Source organism: Littorina saxatilis, linkage group LG9 (assembly GCF_037325665.1).
Source record: "Littorina saxatilis isolate snail1 linkage group LG9, US_GU_Lsax_2.0, whole genome shotgun sequence".
NCBI classification, from domain to species: domain Eukaryota; kingdom Metazoa; phylum Mollusca; class Gastropoda; order Littorinimorpha; family Littorinidae; genus Littorina; species Littorina saxatilis.
This window is the reverse complement of record NC_090253.1, coordinates 21,159,925-21,184,997: the sequence shown is the minus strand read 5'-3', so window position 1 is coordinate 21,184,997 and position 25,073 is coordinate 21,159,925. Positions and strand designations below refer to the sequence as shown.

Here is a 25,073-nt window from a genome sequence, read left to right as displayed (position 1 = left end):
ACACACAGACAGACGCACATACACCACGACCCTCGTTTCGATTCCCCCTCGATGTTAAAATATTTAGTCAAAACTTGACTAAATATAAAAAAATCTACAAGAACAAAAGAACAGTGAGAATACAAATTGACACGATGGCACACCCAATTCAAAACTTGTGCATATTTTATTGACATTCTTCACAGTAAATCACGTCAGTATAATTATTCAGGGAAAGCTTCCAGAGACTGATTTTCTTATAACTTTACTCCCTTTATTCGGAATTTTTTTTATATAGCTGAACGTACACTACAATCATGAGTTGTATATTTCAAATCACCCACTCCTCTCTGGTCATCTCAATCTCCTGGGGGTGTTATCCGTTTCTCAGAATGGGTATATAGGTGTTGATATCTGTGGAAAGCCGGGCAAAGAAAAAATACACCGATGCCGTTAACTTTTTTTGTTGGATAGTCACTGCATGGTCGACATTGTTCCACTGCAGATGACATAAGGTTCGCTCTGAACTGAAAGATAAAACAAAACGAAGACAGTCGTACACATATTTTATTAAAAAAAAATGTTTAAACTGTATACAATGCTAGTCAATCATTCGATTCATCCAACCATCTATCCATCCATATATCAATCAATCATTTATAGACTGTCAATACACACACACACACACACACACGTGCGCGAGAGGGAGAGAAAGAATGAGAAAGAAAGAGAGAAATTATTGGGGGAAGAAGCGAAGGCCCGGGGGGGGGGGGGGGGGGGCGGTGCAGCGCCGGGTAGGGAGGGAGAGAAAGATGGGTGAACGTAGGTCAAACTCTGATTTCCAAAGTGTCATCTGATATTCACTTCAACAATCTCCTTGAACAGTTACAGTCGAAAATGCCCCGAGAAAATATATCACTAGGTTTGTTTGTTTGTTTGTTTGTTTAACGCCCACCAGACCACGAAGGGCCATATCAGGCCATATTGCGCCACACACAAGACAGAAGTCGCAGCACAGGCTTCATGTCTCACCCAGTCACATTATTCTGACACCGGACCAACCAGTCCTAGCACTAACCCCATAATGCCAGACGCCAGGCGGGGCAGCCACTATATATTGCCAATTTTAAAATCTTAGGTATGACCCGGCCGGGGTTCGAATCCACGACCTCCCGATCACGGGGCGGACGCCTTACCACCAGGCCAACCGTGCCGGTGTAACACGAAATTTTTACTCCACGAAAAATTTACTCCGGAGTAAAAATTTCGTACGAAATTCTTACTCCGAGTACACATTTCGTACGAGAAAAGAACTCCCCAAGGCACGAAAAAATGACTCCCTCCACGAAATTTTTACTCCCCATTTTTTTTCACTTCCAGTAAAAAATCTCGTGCGCGAAAATGGGATGCGGGCGAAGGGATAATGCCAATATGTGATCTCGCGCAAACGAATGTCGCGCTAGCCTCCCTCCACCCCTTCCACCACCAAGACTAACAGGGGACAAGGGAGTAAACATTTCGTACACCTGGCATGGGAAGTTAAATTGCTCGTGTTAGGGTGAAGTAATTTATTCGTTTTTTGTATTCGTCAGGGGAGTAACATTTGTGTACGAAATGTTAACTCGGAACTCACCTGTCGTGGGGAGTAATTTTCTCGTGTAATGGGGGAGTGCTTTTTTCGTAAAGGGAGTAACATTTTCGTACGAAATTTTTACTCCGGAGTAAAAATCTCGTGGGAGTAATTTTCTCGTGTTACACCGGTATGTCACTAGGTACATTAATAACTAGATGATTACCCGCTTCGCCGGGTACCGGCTTCGCCGGGAAGAAGTAGAGCCGAATACCAGGCTGCGCCTGGGACCCGGCTTTGCCGGGTGTACGCCGGCTTTGCCGGCGCACGAAGGAAGGGAGATCTAAAAATAGTAACGTGCAGTGACCTTCTTAAAATAGTATCGTAGTAACGGGAATATGGATTGACGCCACACGAAGGAAGGGAGATCTAAAAATAGTAACGTGCAGTGACCTTCTTAAAATAGTATCGTAGTAACGGGAATATGGATTGACGCCACACGAAGGAAGGGAGATCTAAAAATAGTAACGTGCAGTGACCTTCTAAAAATAGTAACGTAGTAACGGGAATAATTATGGATTGACGCCACACGAAGGAAGGGAGATAAACGCGCAAAACAAAACACTGGAGAAGATAAGGAAGAGTTACTGGGAATGGATATAGTGGATCTACAGAAAAACCAAAATCGGTTCAGCGCTGCGCGCTGAAAGCACGTGTTGAAATATCTCATCGATGAGGTTGTGTCCGGGGTGTAGCTGAATACGGTCTCCAAATTTGAAAAAGATCGACCTAGAACTTTGGCCGTACATCGCGGACAGACACACAGACACACAGACACATAGACACACAGACACTAGTCGTATATATATATATATATATATATGCTTAACACTGGCTGTCACTGCAACCCATCCATTATATTGGTAAAGTATCATGCTAACCTCTCCACAGTGCAATGTGTCAATGTGCCAATCAGTATATCCTTGAAAAAATAGCTGTCGAAAATGCCCCGAGTAAATATGTCAGCAGGTTCATTAATAATGCTCGGGACTGGCTGTCACTGCAACCCATCGATTATATTAGAATAGTATCATGCCGCACCTCTCCACACTGCACTTTTTTTTAAGGGACAACTCCCTACCAAAAACGGCCTCAAATCGGACCAAGCTTTGTTTAGAGGTGGCAACGTCACCACACCAACAATACCTTAATAACCAAAGTTTGGACGTTCAATTTTTCAATGGCTGTGTTTTGGTCATCTTTGCAGACTAAAGTTTCAATACACTAAATTGGTCTTTGTTTTCGCCTTGTCCCACTGTTTGGCCTTTGAAAACGGTGCAATGTGCAACTATCTCAGGGGCTCACATCAACGTCGGACATCGAACATAATTATACACGGATATTTTTTTCCAAATGTCCTATACATTTTTTCATGTAAGAGGACATAATTATGTCCTATTGATTTTGTCACTAAGTGGTCATTGTCCGTACTTTCCAATTTACAGTAGTTTGATTTGCTATTTTATCAATGTTTTGCGAAGCGATGTGTCTCTCCAAGCAAACGAAACTTGGTGAGACTGTGTCTGCTTTTTATAGAGAAGAGCTTCCAAGGGTCGCAACTCTGAATGTTCCAAGCCGGTTGACAGTTGCCTCCCTTCGCGGTTTTTTCTCCTCTGAAAAAGCAAGATAACTAAAACAAATGTCCTGTTGATTTATTTTTGTTCAGGACAAATGTCCTATCACTTTTGCATTGTCCAGGACATTTGTCCAGTGCCACCTCTTATGGATGTGAGCCCCTGCCATCTGCTAGATCACTGTGTTAAGTACAGGGGTACCTGCGGGTAAAGGATATGACACCATTGGGACCTGCCAAATATCCCTACCTTGCAGCTGCCCTGTTCTGACAGGTATATTTTTTGGGGAAAAGAATAAAACAGGAGAACAGAGAAGTGTCGTCTCATCGGAGAGCTTCATATCACAGGTACCACTGTACCTAATTTAGCACGGATGGATTTCAAATTTTGGCCAACAATTAAAAAAAATTAAAAAGATCAATGTCGGGTTCAATTAACGGCGAAGATTCGCATGTCAAAACTAACGAAGCGAAGTAGGGGACGGGTTGAAGTACTTTGGTCTAGCTGCGGGTTTTTGGGTATGAAGACACCAAGAAGCTTCGCGAAGTCAACTTCGGTCTCAATTAGGGACGGGCTTAAGGAAGGTCTTTTCTTTGTATTAAAAACTATACCTTCTTCTTCTTCTGCAGGGTTGTGGGCGTATGCTGGCTCCTCACTAATCGTCGTCATTATATTTGGGCGTGTAGTTGATATATTGTTTGCCTCCGTTGTCGTAACCTCCACCGCCTCCGCCTCCGCCTGAAGAGCCGCCACCAGCGCCTCCCGCTCCACCTCCTAAAGCAGGTGTAAAATACACTGTGATGTGCTACGCCGTCGGCAAAACGAATGTGTGATGTGTGTGTGTGTGTGTGTGTGTGTGTGTGTGTGTGTGTGTGTGTATGTGTGTGTGTGTGTGTGTGTGTGTGTGTGTGTGTGTGTGTGTGTGTGTGTGTGTGTGTGTGTGTGTGTGTGTAGGAATGTCGTGGGGTTTGGAGGTGAGTAGTGGTGTTGGTGGTGGTGTGGTGTTGTGTGGCGTGTGGGTTTGCTGGTGTGTGTGTGTGTGTCTGTACGTGTCTGTTGGTCTGTTTGTATGTGTAAGTTAAAAGAAGAGGATTGCATTGTGTGTGTGTTTGTTAGTGTGTGTTCCTGCGTGCGTGCGTGTGTGTGTGTGTGTGTGTGTGTATGTGCTTGCGTGCATACATACGTGCGTGCGCGTGCGTGTGTGCGTACGTGTTGTCAGTGTTGGAAAAAGAAAATGTGAGTCCAGTTGTCATTGTTTCTGTTCAATGATGCATAACAAACCTCCTCCGGCGCCCCCTGCACCAGCGCCGCCTCCAGCTCCAACTCCTCCACCACCGACGACACCCACTCCAAAGGCGTTGCCGCCGCTGACGACGATCGGTCCCACGTTGGAATTGGACGACGATGCTGTGTTGATCAGGAATTGGCCGTTGCCGGTGTTGATGACGTCGCTCCCTTTGACGACGATGAATTGACCTGTAAGTGATTTATGGCGTTGTCAATGCAATGCGAGTCACCTTTTTGTCAAATACCGTTTTTTTCTTTCTTTCTTCTTTTTCTTTTCTTTTTTTTTTTTTTTACTCGATTTTACTCGATTTGTTCCTGTCTTTTCTTTCCTTTTGTCTTCTTTTTATATTTAGTCAAGTTTTGACTAAATATTTTAACATCGAGGGGGAATCGAAACGAGGGTCGTGGTGTATGTGCGTATGTGTGTGCGTGCGTGCGTGTGTGTGTGTGTGTGTGTGTAGAGCGATTCAGACTAAACTACTGGACCGATCTTTATGAAATTTGACATGAGAGTTCCTGGGTATGAAATCCCCGAACGTTTTTTTCATTTTTTGGATAAATGTCTTTGATGACGTCATATCCGGCTTTTCGTGAAAGTTGAGGCGGCACTGTCACGCCCTCATTTTTCAACCAAATTGGTTCAAATTTTGGTCAAGTAATCTTCGACGAAGCCCGGGGTTCAGTATTGCATTTCAGCTTGGTGGCTTAAAAATTAATTAATGACTTTGGTCATTAAAAATCGGAAAATTGTAAAAAAAAAATAAAAATTTATAAAACGATCCAAATTTACGTTTATCTTATTCTCCATCATTTGCTGATTCCAAAAACATATAAATATGTTATATTCGGATTAAAAACAAGCTCTGAAAATTAAATATATAAAAATTATTATCAAAATTAAATTGTCCAAATCAATTTAAAAACACTTTCATCTTATTCCTTGTCGGTTCCTGATTCCAAAAACATATAGATATGATATGTTTGGATTAAAAACACGCTCAGAAAGTTAAAACAAAGAGAGGTACAGAAAAGCGTGCTATCCTTCTTAGCGCAACTACTACCCCGCTCTTCTTGTCAATTTCACTGCCTTTGCCATGAGCGGTGGACTGACGATGCTACGAGTATACGGTCTTGCTGAAAAATGGCAGCTACTTGACTAAATATTGTATTTTCGCCTTACGCGACTTGTTTTTCTTTCTTTTCTTCTGTCTTTTTTTCTTTGATTCAGTTTTTCTTTTTATATTTAGTCAAGTTTTGTTATATTTAGTCAAGTTTTGACTAAATATTTTAACATCGAGGGGGAATCGAAACGAGGGTCGTGGTGTATGTGTGTCTGTGCGTGTGTGTGTGTGTGTGTGTAGAGCGATTCAGACTAAACTACTGGACCGATCTTTATGAAATTTGACATGAGAGTTCCTGGGTATGAAATCCCCGAACGTTTTTTTCATTTTTTTGATAAATGTCTTTGATGACGTCATATCCGGCTTTTCGTGAAAGTTGAGGCGGCACTGTCACGCCCTCATTTTTCAACCAAATTGATTGAAATTTTGGTCAAGCAATCTTCGACGAAGCCCGGACTTCGGTATTGCATTTCAGCTTGGTGGCTTAAAAATTAATTAATGACTTTGGTCATTAAAAATCTGAAAATTGTAAAAAAATATAAACATTTATAAAACGATCCAAATTTACGTTCATCTTATTCTCCATCATTTGCTGATTCCAAAAACATATAAATATGTTATATTCGGATTAAAAACAAGTTCTGAAAATTAAATATATAAAAATTATTATCAAAATTAAATTGTCCAAATCAATTTAAAAACACTTTCATCTTATTCCTTGTCGGTTTCTGATTCCAAAAACATATAGATATGATATGTTTGGATTAAAAACACGCTCAGAAAGTTAAAACAAAGAGAGGTACAGAAAAGCGTGCTATCCTTCTTAGCGCAACTACTACCCCGCTCTTCTTGTCAATTTCACTGCCTTTGCCATGAGCGGTGGACTGACGATGCTACGAGTATACGGTCTTGCTGAAAAATGGCATTGCGTTCAGTTTCATTCTGTGAGTTCGACAGCTACTTGACTAAATATTGTATTTTCGCCTTACGCGACTTGTTGTTTTCTTACTTTCGTTCTTCATTTCTTTTTTCCTTCCTACTTTCTTAATTTCTTTCTTTCTTTCATTTGTTTTTTTCTTAGATGATATTGATAGTGGGTTTTTTTTTTCATTTTATATTCTCTATCATCCCAATGCTGGGAAATTCGGGTCGCTTCCTCCCAGTGGAAAGCTAGCAGCAACAAGAGTCGCGCTACCCAGGTGTCTGCGTGTTTAGGTGTAATCAGCCACCTGCCCTTATGACAGAATCACCGAGGTCTTTTACGTGCCACTGTGGGGTGGGACATGGATACCGTCTCTGAGTCTGCACATAAAGTTGACCCGTGTCCGTCCCTGCCGGGATTCGAACCTGCGACCTTAGGATCACAAGTCCAGTGCTTGAGCTACCCGGCCCCCCAATTATGGCGTATATAATGAGTGCCTATGAAACATTCTAAAAAACGCGATCGTTGGAGGGGCTCTTGAACATATTGTCAGAGTGAGTTCGATCCATGGTTCGGCGGAAATTTATTTCAGAGTCAACTTTGTGTGCAGACTCTCTTCGGTGTCCGAACTCCCCCCCGTGTACACTACATTGGGTGTGCACGTTAAAGATCCCACGATTGACAAAAGGGTCTTTCCTGGCAAAATTGCTTAGGCACAGTTAATAATTGTCTACCTATACCCGTGTGACTTGGAATAATAGGCCGTGAAAGGTAAATATGCGCCGAAATGGCTGCAATTACTGGCCGTATAAAATTTCATCTCACACGGCATCACTGCAGAGCGCCTAGAACTGTACCCACGGAATATGCGCGATATAAGCGTCATTGATTGATTGATTGATTGATTGATTGATTGATTGATTGATTGATTGATTGATTGATTGATTGATTGAGTTATTATACTTCGCGCAGTCTACTGCAAGAAGTTCGGTGCACGAAACTTTGGACCTCAATTTTCATTAAAAAGACTTCACGAAGCTATCGCGACGTCAACTTTGGGCTCTATTCAGAACAACCTTTGCTCTATCGTCGAAAAAAGCACTCCGGTATTTAAAGGGTCAGAACGCCCAAATACTGGGGACTAAATATATAACCCATTAGAGTTAAATTCACTATCTATATATATATATACGACTTGTGTCTGTGTGTGTGTGTGTCCGCGATGCACGCCCAAGGTTCTCGATGGATCTGTTTCAAATTTGGTGGGCATACTCAGGTACACCCCGGACACAACCTGCTCGATGAGATATTTCAACACATGCTCTCAGCGCGCAGCGCTGAACCGATTTTGGTTTTTCTCTGGATCCATTCCCAGTAACTCTTCCTTATCTTCTCCAGTGTTTTCAGCGTTTATCTCCCTTCCTTCGTGCGGTGCGCCGGCTATCCGGCAAAGCCGGGTCCCCGGCGCAGCCGGGTATTCGGCTCGACTTCTTCCCGGCGAAGCGGGTATTCATCTAGTAGCTATAGGCTATATACTACTAAAAACTAATAAGGATATTCATATCGGACAAATCGTACTACAGTTTCAGGCGTTCTACAAATACTGGAACACGAAAACAAAACTTCACATTACATTTATATGTAAATCAGTAGTATATGAAAATTGTTGAAGGAAGATGCTGTTACTTACCACCTCCTGCGCCAGCACCTCCTGCCCCTGCGCCAAAACCTGCGCCGAATCCGGCACCACCACCACCGCCTGCTTTTAATCCTGCGTCGAATCCTGCGCCGAATCCTGCGCCGAACCCTACCCCACCGCCAGCTCCTCCTGCACCCACGCCAACTCCTACGCCAACTCCTGCACCGCCGCCAGCGCCAAATCCTGCGCCGAAGCCTGCGCCTCCAGCACCTCCGGCACCTGCGCCAAAGCCTGCGCCGAAACCTGCGCCACCGCCCCCACCTCCCGCACCGACACCGATACCGATACCGATGCCACTTCCTACAATGCAAGAGACATTTGTTGAATATCGTTTCATACGGCGAATTTGATTTCATTACATTCATGTACAGGAGCATACGGGCGCATGCAGGGATAGTATTGGGATTCATTTTCTCCGCAAAAATGTTTCGGTTAATGTGGACAGTTTAAGGCCGTTGTTGTCGTCACTAAAGTTGAAAATTCTTAATTATGAACATTTGGATCTTCATATCTAATTCTTATTTTGCCATTTTTAACATGTTCAACATCAAAATACCTATCATGTTGACACACCATACTATTAAACAATGTTGTTCAGTTTTTGTAATATTTTTATCTTGTCATCTACGTGTCCCATGTTGTCAATTAAACACTGTTTTCATGGTACACTACCAACAAATATTTTCTTCAAAAATGTACACAAACACCATACAACTCTTATCATTCCTCCTTATTTGAATGAATAACATCTTCAAAGCATTGTAATTAAATTGAGGTAATAAAAAAAAATTCCACATATTTACATATTCAATTTCTAAAATGAGTTGGTTATAAAAAGAAAGTGAGTGATTTTCTGCCCCCCGCCTCCCCCCCCCCCCCTCCACTACACCACACACACACACACACACACACACACACACAAACACACTCACACACACACACACACACACACCGTTTCTAGGCGACTGAGTTGGCAACATTTCTGGCTTCAAATGTCATAGTGAGGCCAGAGAGAGAGTGAGCAATGTGTGTGTTGCAGTGAGCATTTCTGGTCTTACCTCCACCGAACAGCCTGCCGCCTTTGTCGACCCCTCCTATCACCCGTCCTTCACCGTTAACGTAGATGACATCAGCTGTGGAAAATGGATGACGTCATTGTTTGTTTGGAATGACCGGGGGATTGGGGATGATAAATTGCTAATAATTATCTCATTAATGTGCGATTTAATGACACTGATTATCAGAGTGTTCATTGTGTGTTACCTGTTGTACAATTACTTTCTTGTCACCAGCTAGCCTATAAAATAATTAAAGACGTTTAATTTCAAGCTTTGAAGCAAAAAAACAAACATGTGGACAAATAGTTATAGAAGACTATACATTTAAATGTTTCCATAGCAACGCTCCGTCTTTTTGTAAAATTTAAAAAGGCAAGTTTTACTTAAATTATTGAACTAATGATGTTTAGCAATTTTTTTTAATGATAGTATAAAATGTTTTGACCAGTCCTTAACTTTTTTCTGAACACTATACATGTCAATCAAATCGATCCTGAACTATACATAGCGTTCTACGAGGCATTGCGTCTAATTATGCGGTTTTTGTGTGTGTGTAGGGGGGTTTAAACAGTCTTTTATTCAACAATGTATACATACAACACATAATGGACATGTTTAGAATCAATGACGATTATGCTTAATTCATCACTTTATATTCAACCAAAGGTATCTTGCAAATTTACCTTTATTGCGAACGGTCGTGGCTTGTTTCACAACCAGATCTGGTCGACCTGAAACAGTATCAAAGTCAGTTATCAACGATGAATGTTTGCAAAAGCTCACGAATGAAACATACACAATTATTATTTATTTTATTATTAGTGAGTATTTCTACGCACATACCCTCCCAGAGGGAGGCTCATGGCGTTTACAATATGCCGTGTGAGATGGAATTTTTTACACAATATATCACGCATTCACATCGGCCAGTAAATCTCAAGCGTGTTAGGCGAGTATATACTTTCACGGCCTATTATTCCAAGTCACACGGGTATTTGGTGGACATTTTTTATATATGTCTATACAATTTTGCCAGGAAAGACCCTCTTGTCAATCGTGGGATCTCTAACGTGCATGTTACGCGCATTCTTACGATTACGACCATCTTAAGATGGCGCTGCGCCGGTACACGCCGCGTGTATTGGCGCAGCCGGCTTAAGACGGTTGCGCTATTACACGTCTGCGGAAAAACAGATGGCTGCGCCGATACACGTTCACCTACAAAGCAAACTGCGTTCAGTAAAACCTATTCACTTTCACATTGAGTTGTTGTCACACGTGATAGCGTCATTCTTTGGAAACTCACTGTGACCGGGGCCCGAGGTCATGAGACGCACGTATTTTACGTGCGAAGATACGACTCACATTTTTGGTGAAGTTAAGATCTCGAGCACTAAACGACAGACGTATCGCAAAGTTCGTTTGTAAATGCCTTACGATCGCGTCGTGACCTCCACCCCAGGTGTTCAGTGTCACTGTGTGTGCCCGTCGCTTTCTGACCATCGTCATTCTCCCAGCCAACATGGATCCAGTCTGGCGAGAAATCGGCGAGACCCTCGCAAAAGAAAAGGCCGACCATCCTAGGTCTCTTGTTATGACTGAAGGCCGTTACAACAACATTGTAAAGTATATAAAGGACAACAGCTCCCTCCCAACCACAACCCCAGAGGATTTAAGTGAGAGGAAGAGTTGCCGGGAGATCCTCAAACGGAACAAGTTCGTGTTGAAAGGCATACCACTGAGAGGGTTGACTGATGCTTTGGTGGCACCGAACAAAAGAGGAGACCAGGTGAGAATGACATCCAGCTGACTTTTCGTAGTATCAAACAATTTAAAAGGGCAGTTCGAACTTATATAAAACTAAAAAACTATACCTGATTTTTTTACTTATGTCATTCAAGGTAAAAGAAACCTATTGCGATTTACTCTATCTGACAATCTGTCTCTCATCTCTCTTCCTGGGTACTGTAATTCCTAAAAGGCATATTCAAATGCTCACATTTCCATACTACCCACATTGTCAGAATAGCAATATTCACAACAAATGTTTACTACTACCTAACTTCATTTCAAACCCACACCGATAATTATACATACACACATTTTACATTTAAAGCATTGGTCGGCTACTATCAATATGTATCGACTTAAGTTTGATAGATTGTGATTATGAACGTGTATCGGCGCAGCCATCTGTTTTTCCGCAGACGTGTAATAGCGCAACCGTCTTAAGCCGGCTGCGCCAATACACGCGGCGTGTACCGGCGCAGCGCCATCTTAAGATGGTCGTAATCGTAAGAATGCGCGTAACATGCACACCCCAATGTAGTGTACACGGGACCTCGGTTTTTCGTCTCATCCGAAAGACTAGCCCTTGAACCCACCACCTAGGTTAGGAAAGGGGGGAGAAAATAGCGGCCTGACAGTCGAACACGCAACCTCTCGATTCCGAGCGCAAGTGCGTTACCACTCGGCCACCCAGTCACAACAGAACAATAAAAACAAAAAACCTTATCTTCTCAATATTATTTGCCAGTCACATGTGCATGCTGTTTTTCACAGTAAAGACCGGTAATTCAAGATGATTGTGAACGTTCCGTGTTGTATTAAATGCAATGATTTATTATTTTCCCTTTGTTGGTGTTTTTTTTTAATCTTGGAGCATTAGTTTAGGACTCTTTTATTGCTAATGCAGACAGAAACTCGAAACTAATAGACTGCTTTTTTTCCAAATACAAAATGATAATGATTAGCTGGTGTGTTTTTTAAAGTTTATAGAACGCTTAACAATAGACACAACGAACGATTCACTCGAACGTAGATTTATCGATCTTTGAGCAAGATACTCAACATACGAATAATCTTCTGTATATTATCAAAAACGTCTGTCTGTCCGCCTGTCTGTCATACTTTGGACCACTTGTAATTCCAGTGTTAATGAGCCAATTTGCCTGAAATTTGGCATAACACTTTGCCATACCTATGACATATTTGTGGGTAATCTCCAACCAATCGCTAAGTACACGCCAGACTGAGTGTATGCGAGTAAGCGCACAAGCGTGCTTTCTTTCGCTTTTTGCTCAGGTGTTTCTTGGCCGATGACTTTGGTACTGATGTAAAGATAAACATTCACCTTCCAAAGTTCGGCTTGCTCTATCAAAGAAGACAGGAAAAAAATTGACAAATTGACGATCAACACTGAAGATTCTCCAATGACTTTACATTTTCTTTTCAGGTAAAAACAAAAACAAAACCGGTTCGATATGGACAAGGTCACTCACCTGCAGGCGAGTATCTTTTGTCAACTGAAAGAGAGGGAAAAAGAGAAAGACGTCAGTTCAAGCAGCCTCGTGAATCATATCCTGGAGGTAATGTACATGTGTGTGTGCGTGCGTGCGTGCGTGTGTGCGTGCGTGTATGTGTGTGTGTGTAAGACATAGACATAAACACTTTATTATCTCAACGAGAAACTCAGGTGTGGTGTATCACAGCATTACAACCTACAACATACAACGTAAGAACATAAATAAAAATATTGAGGCGCAGATAGTCAACTCATAATAATCAAGACTAGGACGACAATATCAAAAGAAATCTCTCTCTCTCTCTCCCTCTCTCTCCCTCTCCATCACTCTCTCTCTCCCTCTCTCTCTCTCTCTCTCTCTCTCTCTCTCTCTCTCTCTCTCAAATGAAAGTACTTTGAAATATGGGGTCCCACAGGGATCTGTTTTAGGCCCATTATTGTTCTCCATTTATGTCAATGATTTACCACTGTACATAGATAATAACTGTGAGTTGTTTGCAGATGACACTACTATTCATTCTAGTCACCATTCCATAAATTATTTATCAAAAACTCTACAAGAAAGCATTGATGCACTCCTGAATTGGTCAGAGTTAAACCATATGTCTCTTAACCATACTAAAACAAAATTTATGCTAATAACCACAAGACAGAAACGACAAAATCTATTATCGAGCATTCCACCTCTTTATATTAAAAATCAAGTATTGGAAGAAGTGTCTCACCACAAAGTCCTTGGTGTAAAGATTGATAATAATTTATCATGGCATGATCACATTGATTACATCTGTAAGATTGCTTCCCAAAAAATATATCAGTTATCAAAAATAAAACATTTCTTGAATCTCCACTCGCGAAAGATTTTTTTTTACAATCACATCTTGTCAAATATTGATTATGCATCCACTGTGTGGGATTGTGCAAGTGCTAATGCTTTGAAACCTTTAGCCAGTCTTCACAGAAGAGCAGTTAAGCTTATTATGCTAAAAAATCACACTCCTTCAGAATCTGATTATACAAATTTGCAAGTATTACCATTTCAAAAAAGGTTAATGTATAATAAAGGTGTTATAATGCATAAAGTGATGTCAGGATATGCACCGGAGACATTACGTAATAATTTTATTTTGAACTATAACAGACTAAAAATCATCACACCGACTCCACGTATTGACCTTTTCAAATCAAGCCTTCTATATTCAGGTGCGGTCCTATGGAACTCACTTCCTATTTTTCTTAAGCATAAAACAAACACAGACAGCTTCAAAAAAAATTATATGTCGCACATAATGCAACTAAACATGTGCTGAATGGTTCAACAATTCATTTAAAATGTATGTGCATGTTAAACTAAATTATAATAATATGCAGATCTAAATTAAGATATGTTAAAAATTGACATATTTATTATTGGAAATTGTACTTAAAATGCAGCATGACAAATGTATATCTGTATATATATATAATGTATTATAAGTTTGATGTGATAGTTATTTGATTATATTGTTTTCTGTTCTTGTTGACCCTATATTAGGGCGAGGGCTGGATGTAAAAAAGCAATATTCTTGCTTATCTATTACCCTCGATAATAAAGATTTTGTCTTGTCTTGTCTTGTCTCTCTCTCTCTCTCTCTCTCTCTCTCTCTCTCTCGCTCCATTCATATCACATTACGTCACAAGCAGACGGGCACGCGCGTGTGTGTGTGTGTGTGTGTCACAGTGTGTGTGTGTGTGTGTGTGTGTGTGTGTGTGTGTGTGTGTGTGTGTGTGTGTGTGTGTGTGTGTGTGTGTGTGTCACAGTGTGTGTGTGTGTTCTTTCCTTCCTTCCTTCCTTTGTTTGTTTATGTGTGTGTTTGTTTGTTTATTTGTTTGTTTGTTGGTTAGTTCTCGCTTTGAGAAGAGAAAGTTTTAGCATACTCAAACATGTTCTGCATATTACTTGAATTGCCTTTTTATTGTTTGTGTCATATGAAATAGTTGTCTTTCTGAGAAAGGTAAAACTGTTTTAATCAAGGGCAACATGTTCTGCATATAGTTTTCTTAATTTGTTCTGTCTGTCTGTCTGTCTGTCTGTCTGTCTGTCTGTCTGTCTGTCTGTCTGTCTGTCTGTCTGTCTGTCTGTCTGTCTGTCTGTCTGTCTGTCTGTCTGTCTGTCTTTTCTTCTTTCATTTTTTTGGTTGGTTTGTGTCCTCTGGTTGAAGTTCTAAGAATTTGCACATGCAACTGGGTGTGTAATCTGGCCAAGGATTTGCATTAAGAACTTGGTATATAGCTTTAGCCCTAGGTGATCAAAAACCTTTTAGAATCAACCACACATTTTACTCACTACGCTTGATTCCAGGGATGAGAGGAGGGGAACGATAGTCGACCAGGATGGGTCCCTTCTGCCCCCCCCCCACCTTGACGGGCACTAAGACCTTATGCACCGTGTTCACTCTCTGTATCACTGGCACTTGCTGCACCACGTTCTTCACCACGGCTGAAACACACAGGTACAAAGGTAGAAGCATTCATCACCACGGCTGAAACACACAGGTACAAAGGTAGAAGCATTCATCACCACGGCTGAAACACACAGGTACAAAGGTAGAAGCATTCATCACCACGGCTGAAACACACAGGTACAAAGGTAGAAGCATTCATCACCACGGCTGAAACACACAGGTACAAAGGTAGAAGCATTCATCACCACGGCTGAAACACACAGGTACAAAGGTAGAAGCATTCATCACGACGGCTGAAACACACAGGTACAAAGGTAGAAGCATTCATCACCACGGCTGAAACACACAGGTACAAAGGTAGAAGCATTCATCACCACGGCTGAAACACACAGGTACAAAGGTAGAAGCATTCATCACCACGGCTGAAACACACAGGTACAAAGGTAGAAGCAGTCATCACCACGGCTGAAACACACAGGTACAAAGGTAGAAGCATTCATCACCACGGCTGAAACACACAGGTACAAAGGTAGAAGCATTCATCACCACGGCTGAAACACACAGGTACAAAGGTAGAAGCATTCATCACCACGGCTGAAACACACAGGTACAAAGGTAGAAGCATTCATCACCACGGCTGAAACACACAGGTACACAGGTAGAAACATTCATCACCACGGCTAAAACACACAGGTACACAGGTAGAAACATTCATCACCACGGCTGAAACACACAGGTAAACATGTAGAAACATTCATCCACGCAGGTACAAAGGTAGAAGCATTCATCACCACGGCTGAAAAACACAGATACAAAGGTAGAAAAATTCATCACCACAGCAGAAACACACAGGTACAAAGGTAGAAACATTCATTACCACGACTGAAACACACAGGTACAAAGATAACAAGTCGCGTAAGGCGAAATTACTACATTTAGTCAAGCTGTGGAACTCACAGAATGAAACTGAACGCACTGCATTTTTTCACAATGACCGTAGTCCGCCGCTCGTTCAATTGGCAGTGAAATTGACGAGCCTGTTTAGCGCGGTAGTGGTTGCGCTGTGCCGCATAGCACGCTTTTCTGTACCTCTCTTCGTTTTAACTTTCTGAGCGTGTTTTTAATCCAAACATATCATATGTATATGTTTTTGGAATCAGGAACCGACAATGAATAAGATGAAATTGTTTTTAAATCGATTTCGGAAATTTTATTTTAATCATAATGTAGGGCATTCCTTGATTCACATTCATGTAGTAATCACTCAGTGAAAAGTATAACGCAGTCACAAGCTCCTGTGAACGCAGTTATGAATAATACACTAGATTTGTTTGTTTGTTTGCTTAACGCCCAGCCAACCACGAAGGGCCATAACAGGCCGGTGCTGCTTTGACATATAACGTGCGCCACACACAAGACAGAAGTCGCGGCACAGGCTTCATGTCTCACCCAGTCACATTATTCTGACACCGGACCAACCAGTCCTAGCACTAACCCCATAATGCCAGACGCCAGGCGGAGCAGCTGTTAACCCGTGATTTGTAAAAATGTTAAAAAAAATTACAAATCGCGGGGCGCCCCGTGATTTGTAAATTTCTTTACAAATCACGTTTTTGCGCCCGATATTTTCTTGTCATCTCCAAAGTCAAGGGACAACAAGTCGCGTAAGGCGAAAATACAACATTTAGTCAAGCTGTCGAACTCACAGAATGAAACTGAACGCAATGCAATTTTTCAGCAAGACCGTATACTCGTAGCATCGTCAGTCCACCGCTCGTGGCAAAGGCAGTGAAATTGACAAGAAGAGCGGGGTAGTAGTTGTGCTGAGAAGGATAGCACGCTTTTCTGTACCTCTCTTCGTTTTAACTTTCTGAGCGTGTTTTTAATCCAAACATATCATATCTATATGTTTTTGGAATCAGAAACCGACAAGGAATAAGATGAAAGTGTTTTTAAATTGATTTGGAAAATTTAATTTTGATCATAATTTTAATTTTTTTAATTTTCAGAGCTTGTTTTTAATCCATATATAACATATTTATACACGGTAGTAAAATGACGCTTGGCTTGTGAAATGTCGCGACAATGGGATGGGGGCGAAATGGAATGGCGGTGAAACGGCATGGCGGCCAAATGGGATATGGTGTCAAAATGGGATGTCGCGCTATTGTTATGACATGTTAGTAAAATGACGCTTGGCTTGTGAAATATCACAAAAATGGGATTGGGGCAAAAAATTGGACGGCGGCAAAATGGGATTGCACCAAAATTCGATGTTGATCTAAAACCACCCCTACCACTCAGCGTAGAGGCTCTAAACAAGAAAGAATAATAATAATAAAAGGCATGCATTACTTTGTGGAATGCGATATTTTTACATTTTTACATTTCTACAAATCGCGGTTTTAGGTTCGACGTGATTTGTAAAATGTTTTTACATTTTTACAAATCACGGGTTAACAGCAGCCACTAGATTGCCAATTATAAAGTCTTAGGTATGACCCGGCGGGGGTTCGAACCCACGACCTCCCGATCACGGGGCGGACGCCTTACCACTAGGCCAACCGTGCCGGTACTAGATAATTTTACAAGGATTGGCGCTTGTATATGCATGTTTTGATGTAACCCTTAGGGTTTTTTTCCTTTACATATTTTTGATACTGCGATCACCAAGCCATGACTATCCCCCACCCACCCCCTGTGTGTTGTAATTGTCCAAGTGTGTTCTGTTTTATGATTGTGTCCCCTTGTCTATGTGATGTGCTGTAATGTAAAGCATAAACATGTAACAAATAAATTGAAATTTTTTTAAAACTCCACTAAAAGAGAATAAACAAAAAATAAAAATAAAAAGTAATTACTCAGCACACTTTAGAAGCATCTATCATCGCATGCGCGTGTCCAAATGCAGCGAATGGCCTGTGCATCTCTTGGGGTCAAAATGCCAAGAAAACATTCCCAAATGGCTTCTTAGATAATATTTGTTTAAAAACAGAAGCAGTAACAACAAGAACAACGAAACCTCTAAATATACATATTCGGTGCAAGTTATTTCAGACCTTAAGGCCCGTCCAGACACTCCCGGCCGACCCTGTCCACATTTGACTTATGCTCAAAACGGCCCCGTGGGGCGCACCGCGTCGTGCTATGATCGCGAAGCGTTATTTGCAGAAGAATAGCGCGTGTTCTAATTTCTATGACACAGACATAGAACGACGGAAATTTGACCAATCAGAGCAAACCAGAGCGATGACGTCAGCTGCTCGCGGCGCGGCAGTCGAATGCAACTGAACCTTCTTGTCAGCTGACCCGCTCCACTGATACCGCGTTGTGAAAAGAATCGTCGATGTGTGGCCACTCGGCAAATCCCGCGCGACGCACAAAACGGCCTGTGGCGCATAGAGCGTAAAACGGCGGCCAAGTCTGGACAGGGCTTAAAGCAGCAGTTGTCACAAACTGGATGAGGCACAGCGATAGGCTTTAAGATACTACCACAGAGACAGACCATGACACATTTAGCAGATATTTTGAGTGAAAGTTAAGAACAAGAACAAAGGCAACAACAACGATTACAACAACAACAAAACAAAACAAAACAAAAACAACGACAATTACACAACCACCACCACCACCAACAACAACAACAACAACAACAACGTTGTTCCAGGCCTAAAGCAGCTATACTCACGGAAGGGATGAGGCACGGGAACAGCCTGAGGTACAGGGTAAGGGCGAGGCACTCCGACAGGGTAAGGGCGAGGCACTCCGACACGGTAAGGGCGAGGCACTCCGACAGGGTAAGGGCGAGGCACTCCGACAGGGTAAGGATGAGGTACGCCAATAGCGATAGGCTTATGGCGGATGTAGGTGGCACACACTGCGCTGACCAGGCAGGCCAGGCTGACCAATGTGATGCTGACCCGCATTCTGAACTGTCTGGACATAGATGGAGAACATATAGAGTGAATGAGTCATGTACATGTGGCTCATTTCGACGTCGTCATGGAATTTTGGCGTAACTCGCTTTAGACAGCTCTTCAGCAGAAGGCCAGAACTGATTACAGTCAAACACGCTTAAGCCGAACTCCCCCGGGGAATGAAAAATCGTTTCGCTTATCCGAGTTTGTGCATATCCGAGTTCGGATAAGCCACACCTTTCCCGAGAAATCACCCTGCAGTTCGACTTAAGCGAGTTTTTCAGGATAAGTTGTAAAATCACTTGGAATCTCTCTCTCTCTCTCTCTCTCTCTCTCTCTCTCTCTCTCTCTCTCTCTCTCTCTCTCTCTCTCTCTCTCTCTGTGCGTGGTGTTTGTGTGTGTGTGTGTGTGTGTGTGTGTGTGTGTGTGTGTGTGTGTGTGTGTGTGTGTGTGTGTGTGTTTAAATGAATAAGATCAAAACAGTGATAAGTTACAAGTGCTTTCTTCAGTGGTGCTTTATTAATACCTCAAAGCCAACTGTAAAAATAAATGGTGAAAACAGTGACACATCTCAGGAACAAAACCAAAGATTCTACAAGCAACTACGCTTTTGTTAAAAGGATTCCAAGTAAATCGTAATAAATGTAATGTTTCATGAAACCCTCTCCATTGAAGAAAGAAAAGAAACAAAATTAGACAATTTGTCTCTGTGGTCACAAATCAAGATCAGATCTCCGTAAACATAGATTGTAGGCAAATGTTTTGTTTCGCTGCATGTTTATTGTGGTTTGATCTTCCCCACTCGCTCAAAATGAGCACATACATTCCTCAGGTAGATTTGCTCTTCACAAAGATCTCCTCCTTCTACACGTCATCAGTTTCCCCGCATACTCAAAAACAGGTGACGTGTTCGTTTCCGTAGGATAATTATAGCCGTGACGAAATATGTTTATCTTCCTGACGTGTTTTTCAAGCACACAAAAAAAAGTCTCTCCGACAGTGTTTAGAGTTTGGCTTATCTGTCAAAATCACGTTTGAGATGTCCGTGTTTGAGTTAGCTATTTTTTGACAGAGTTTGGCTTATCCGAATTAGAAATAGTCTTACAAAGAGGGGGGTCTGGCGGGGAATTGGTTTTGGTTTCAGATATCCGAGTTTTTTGCTTAAGCGTGTTTCGTTTAGGCGAGTGCGGCTGTATTTGTATTATGAAATAGTGTACCTGGTATGGATAAAAAGATGAACGAATGTAAAATCATGGTTTGTCCATCGTACTTGAGAGAATATTTCTCATTGAGAATGATTTGCAGGACGACGACGAGTTGCAGGTCATCATGGCTCAGCCAAACATTCGACTCCAACGATCCGTTGTACAATAATTAAAACGTTATCTTACACAGATCGCGGTCGAGGTGAACGATGACTGTCGAGATCTGTGTCAAATGTCATAGTTTGGTCAAAAATACCAATAACATTTATAAATCGATCAATTTGAGATACAATTTTTTATTTTTTTATTTTTATAAAAGCACCCTTTTGTAGTCTTGGCCAGCCGCCTAAATATGAGTTTTAATCGGCCTCTGGCGTCACATAGCTCAAAGAAGGGAATTCCAGTGTTAAATCGATACATTGTCATTTTCAAAATAAAGACATCAAGTGTATTCCGCACCTGACCAACACACCAGAACCTAAATGGCATAAGAGAACCCTGCCACTTGAAAACATAGTAAGACTCAGTGTTGAGAGGGAATTTTGTTGTTGAATTAATTTAGCAGATTGGCATAGGTTTTACTCACAAAGTGTATTCAACAACGACAGATCCCACTCAGTGCACTTAGAACTCAGGCTGTTATAAATGTCGGCATGTGTTTCAGTTGTAGCATGCTGTTATCCCGTGTACATGATCGCTTACAGGAGAAGGATTGTACCTTTAAGTTTTGATGCGTCGGTGATCGACAGTGATTGGGACAGGTGCTTTGTAAACTGGTATTTTGACTTGATATTATACGATACCATGTACGAAAACAAATATGCGTGTTCTGTTTCTATAGCAGTTTTCTATTATAAGATGTCTTCCACATGTCTCCCGAGGAACTGACAAAGGAGTTCGATAATGAAATTTGTCTAGTTGACCTTGTAATATCAACAGCAATGAATGTCTCGTAATGTAACCCTGCACAGCCTGGCCGGGTTACATTACGAGACATTCATTGCTGTTGATATTACAAGGTCAACTAGACAAATTTCATTCTCGAACTCCTTTGTCAGTTCCTCGGGAGACATGTGGAAGACATCTTATAATAGAAAACTGCTATAGAAACAGAACACGCATATTTGTTTTGAAAAAAAAAAGAAAAGTTCCAACGTTTTTTGTGTGGATGTGAACGTTAATTTTTGCACTTCGCACAGAACTGCAGGATTTTCAGTGGGAACTGTGAGGACACTTTTGTTGGTGGTATTATTATAGATACAGTATAGATGTCTGAAATGCTTTCATGAAATTATGCTGTCAAGTAGTTTACACACAAAAAAACAAGATGTTCCTGCAAATGTTAATAAAAAATTAAAAAATTAAGGTCAACATCCGAGTGTTGAAACGTCACGCTCTGCTGATTAGAAAGACCCCCTAGTGGTATCGCGGGAGCAAAAGGTCAGGGCGATTACGGCAGTTTGAAAAACATTCCTTGGCCTACAAAGTCGTTTCTATACACATTTGCATTACTACGTTCGGCAGACACGTTACGATTATATTGTAGATTGCAAAATGACCGAAGTCTTCTGTAGTTTCATGGTATTATTTAATGCCCGCTTTGTAAAAGAATTGTTTTCTTGCTGTTAAAGATGATCCAAATAATGTTTTACAGGCCTAACTGTCACTGTTCTTCTTTGCACGTTTCAGAAACTCACCGTAGGTGAAAACGATTTGACCGCACTCCGGTTAGCTTCGAGATAATAAAACATATTGCAGGCCTGAAAGTGGCGAGTAAAAACATTTCTACTCGCCAAATGCGAGTAAAGTAGCTGAAACAAATGGTTGGTTTGGCGAGTAAAAATACACACATTTTCTCTCTGGCTAGTAAATTATGAGAAGTACTAGCCAAAGGCCAGTGCCCCATTGCGTGTACTTTCAGCGCTGTATTTTAACAATGTGCACATTTGTATTAACACAGGACGTCCTTACTTGGCCAATGATGCCACCGAGAACGTATATTATCAATTGCTTCAATCATCCTTTCAAACAGACTTTCAACAAAAGTCAATAATACCGCAAAACGTATTCATTATTTCTCAACGACTGAACTTACCTGCAGAGTCGATGGACAGAAGAAGAAGGAAGAAAATAGAAGCGAAGAGCCACTAACTTGGGGTAACCGCTGTACGTGTCATCTTTTGTCTTGTCCTTTTTATAAGGCCATCCGGTCATCTGTCATTTGTCAGAAATTGCAGCTCCCCTTTGAAAAGCTTATCAGTTTCCTTCAAATTTAACTTTGACATATCAAACTCTGATGGATTTATTAAGACCTCGTGTTTTAAGGCTATTGCACCTTCATCAAGGTCTCTCTTTACCTGTCTGTCTGACTGGATCTCTCTCTCTCTCTCTCTCTCTCTCTCTCTCTCTCTCTCTCTCTCTCTCTCTCTCTCTCTCTCTCTCTCTAATTCCGAGCGGGCTTTCAATGTGAGTGCGTGTTCCACCCAAAATATGATAAAAAACAGTTTATTTTAAATTCACCCTTTCTTTGTTTTTATCAAATGTTTTTTCCTTTTCTTGCGAATAAAATGTAAAAAAAATATTTTACAAATTACGTCGAACCTAAAACCGCGATTTGTAAAAATGTAAAAAAATTAAAGGAATCGATCCGAATTCGCCAGCGATATAGGACAATAAAGAAATGAAAAAAGAAAGAAAAACAAATCTAATGGATTCCTTGACTTTGGGGTAGCGCGACTCTGTTGCTGCTAGCTTTCCACTGGGAGGAAGTGACCCGAATTTCCCAGCGACGGGACAATCTAGTGATGAAAAAAACAAATGAAAAAAATCTAAACATATACAGTCGCGCTACCCCAAAAGTCAAGGGATTTTGTTTTTGTGCCTTGACTTTGGAGATGACAAGAAAATATCGGGAGCATTAACGTGATTTGTAAAAAAAAAAAACTAATCACGGGGCGCGCAGACCCTTGATTTTAACCCCCAGGCTCAAAACTGCAAGGTTCAGCAGCTAAAGTCACTGCTTGTGACGTCATCGGAATTTTACCCAGAATTCACCACTTCCGTACTCTCGCGGACGTTCGCGATACAATGGCCGCGAGATTGGAACGCGAAAACGCTTCGCTTAAGCCACGAAATTCGTCGGATTATGGCCTAAACGATTCCGAAATAAACTAAACCCTGTGAGAGAAGGTGAGAAAACAATTTCCTACGGCATGCATATGCCTGGTTAACTAACCTAAGTCACGCCAAAACGCAAATGAACGCGTTTTTGACACCAAAAAAAGCCTGTTGGGGTCCTTTAACTTTTTAGCATGAGTATTCTTCTTCTTTGTTCATGGGCTCAAACTCGCACGTTCATTTATGATTTTGCAGTGGATTTTTACGTGTATGGCCGTTTTTACACCGCCATTCAGGCAGCCATACGCCGCTTTCGGGGGAAGCATGCGGGATATTTTCGTGATTTTATAACTCATCGAACTCTGACATGGATTACAGGATCGTTTCCATGCGCACTTGGTCTTGTGCCTGCGTGTACACACGAAGGGAGATAAGGCACAAGCAGGTCTGCTGGAAGAGATCAGAAAAATCTGCACCCTTAACCCACCAGGCGCGGCCGGGATTCGAACCCACGACCTTCCGCATAGGAGGCCGATGTTTTTATCACTCAGCCGATGCGTCTGTCATTCGCATGAGTATTAAAACATAACGGTGAGAACCTCACGAAAACGTCCAGGAACGGCGCCACCTATTTGGGCTCTTGATGGAACACATGTCCCAAAGAGCCTTGCCGTAAATCGCTAATTTTCCGGCACATCAGAGACGTCGCTGATAGATGGGCCGTTTCGCCCCAATGATTGTGGCCGACCTTAGAATAACGGTGTCAACGGTGTCAGCCCTGCAACGAAAGACTGACATCATCGGTTCAACCCACTGGTGCATATGAACTTTGTTTTTATTTTTTATTTTTTATTTGCCAAGCACATCATCGTGGGGCTTTTAATAAAAAAAATTCAAGCATCCGTCTACAACGTATCATCATTCATCCTTCAACATTTAGACAATACTGAAATATCTCAACGCTAATTCATATCCTAACATCACATTTATATCAATAGGCCTACCATATCTATACTTACTGATACACATTTTTGAAATGAGCAAAATATGATTAATAATTTTGTTTTGGGGGGTTTGCACTTCTGGAGAATAACCAAACAATACATCTTTTTTTGTTAATATGCAATTTTCTCCCGTATAAACAAATATACATCTAACATTTTCCCATTTGCTACATTTCCAAAAGAAGTGTTCAATATAATCCATTTCATTACAAAGACTACATAAACTATTTTCTTTTAACTTCATTTTATGCAATAAAATATTTGTGGGATAAATATTATATAAAAATTTTCCATTGGAGTAACTTTAATCTTTCTTCGCTTGTACATGCACTTGCCATGACCCAATACTTTTCGTCAATGCAAATGTTATATTTGTGGGACCAAACTTTTACAGAGCAAGGTTCACTGGCTTTGGGTTGCGTTAATATCGCACGAAATTTCTTCGGGGAAGGGTTTTAACTGTGTTGTCTCGCAGACGCTCGCGCGCAAAGGGCCGTGTGTAAAGCGTTGTACTCAAACAGCCTTGTGGCACTATATCCGACAATGGCACAGATATTTATTTCCTGTTCAAAAAGAAAGTATTTTTGATCAATGTTTGTGGAATAATGCAGATATTATTTTTAGAAAGAATTTGTTGTGTTTTGATAAATGGATTGAAGCCGGTGTGAATTGTGCACGTGATGTATGGATAGACGAAAATATTGTGTCATTTAAACATATTGGTGCATATGAACTTTTTATTTGACCTTGTCTTCCACGTTTTGCCGAATGTTATTTTGCACAAGAGTTCATGTATGTAATGAGCGCTTCTG

At 41.4% G+C, this 25,073-nt stretch overlaps 2 protein-coding genes across 2 annotated transcripts in view; both read right to left on the bottom strand.

The window, feature by feature from the left end:
- The window catches only part of LOC138975582 (protein N-terminal glutamine amidohydrolase-like), a 570,098-nt gene that overhangs the window by 278,117 nt on the left and 266,908 nt on the right, over positions 1 to 25,073 (bottom strand). The gene's annotated exons all lie outside the window — the stretch shown is intronic.
- LOC138975569 (uncharacterized) lies at positions 148 to 22,317 on the bottom strand. The gene is made up of 10 exons (XM_070348291.1): positions 22,236 to 22,317; positions 18,707 to 18,954; positions 14,901 to 15,053; positions 12,552 to 12,575; positions 9,954 to 10,001; positions 9,271 to 9,345; positions 8,204 to 8,512; positions 4,465 to 4,659; positions 3,795 to 3,957; positions 148 to 506 (listed from the first exon to the last, which is right to left on the bottom strand). The coding sequence occupies exons 2-9, from the start codon at positions 18,942 to 18,944 to the stop codon at positions 3,839 to 3,841; spliced, it is 1,161 nt and encodes a 386-aa protein (XP_070204392.1). The 5' UTR covers positions 18,945 to 18,954; positions 22,236 to 22,317; the 3' UTR covers positions 148 to 506; positions 3,795 to 3,838.

Excerpts from the sequence above, each read along its gene's own strand:
- LOC138975569 (XM_070348291.1), bottom strand. The coding sequence starts at position 18,944 with ATGCGGGTCAGCATCACATTGGTCAGCCTGGCCTGCCTGGTCAGCGCA. Across the intron at positions 9,346-9,953 it reads CACGACCGTTCGCAATAAAG|CTGATGTCATCTACGTTAAC; the intron begins GTAAATTTGCAA and ends CATTTTCCACAG. Across the intron at positions 4,660-8,203 it reads AGGTGCTGGCGCAGGAGGTG|GTCAATTCATCGTCGTCAAA; the intron begins GTAAGTAACAGC and ends AATCACTTACAG.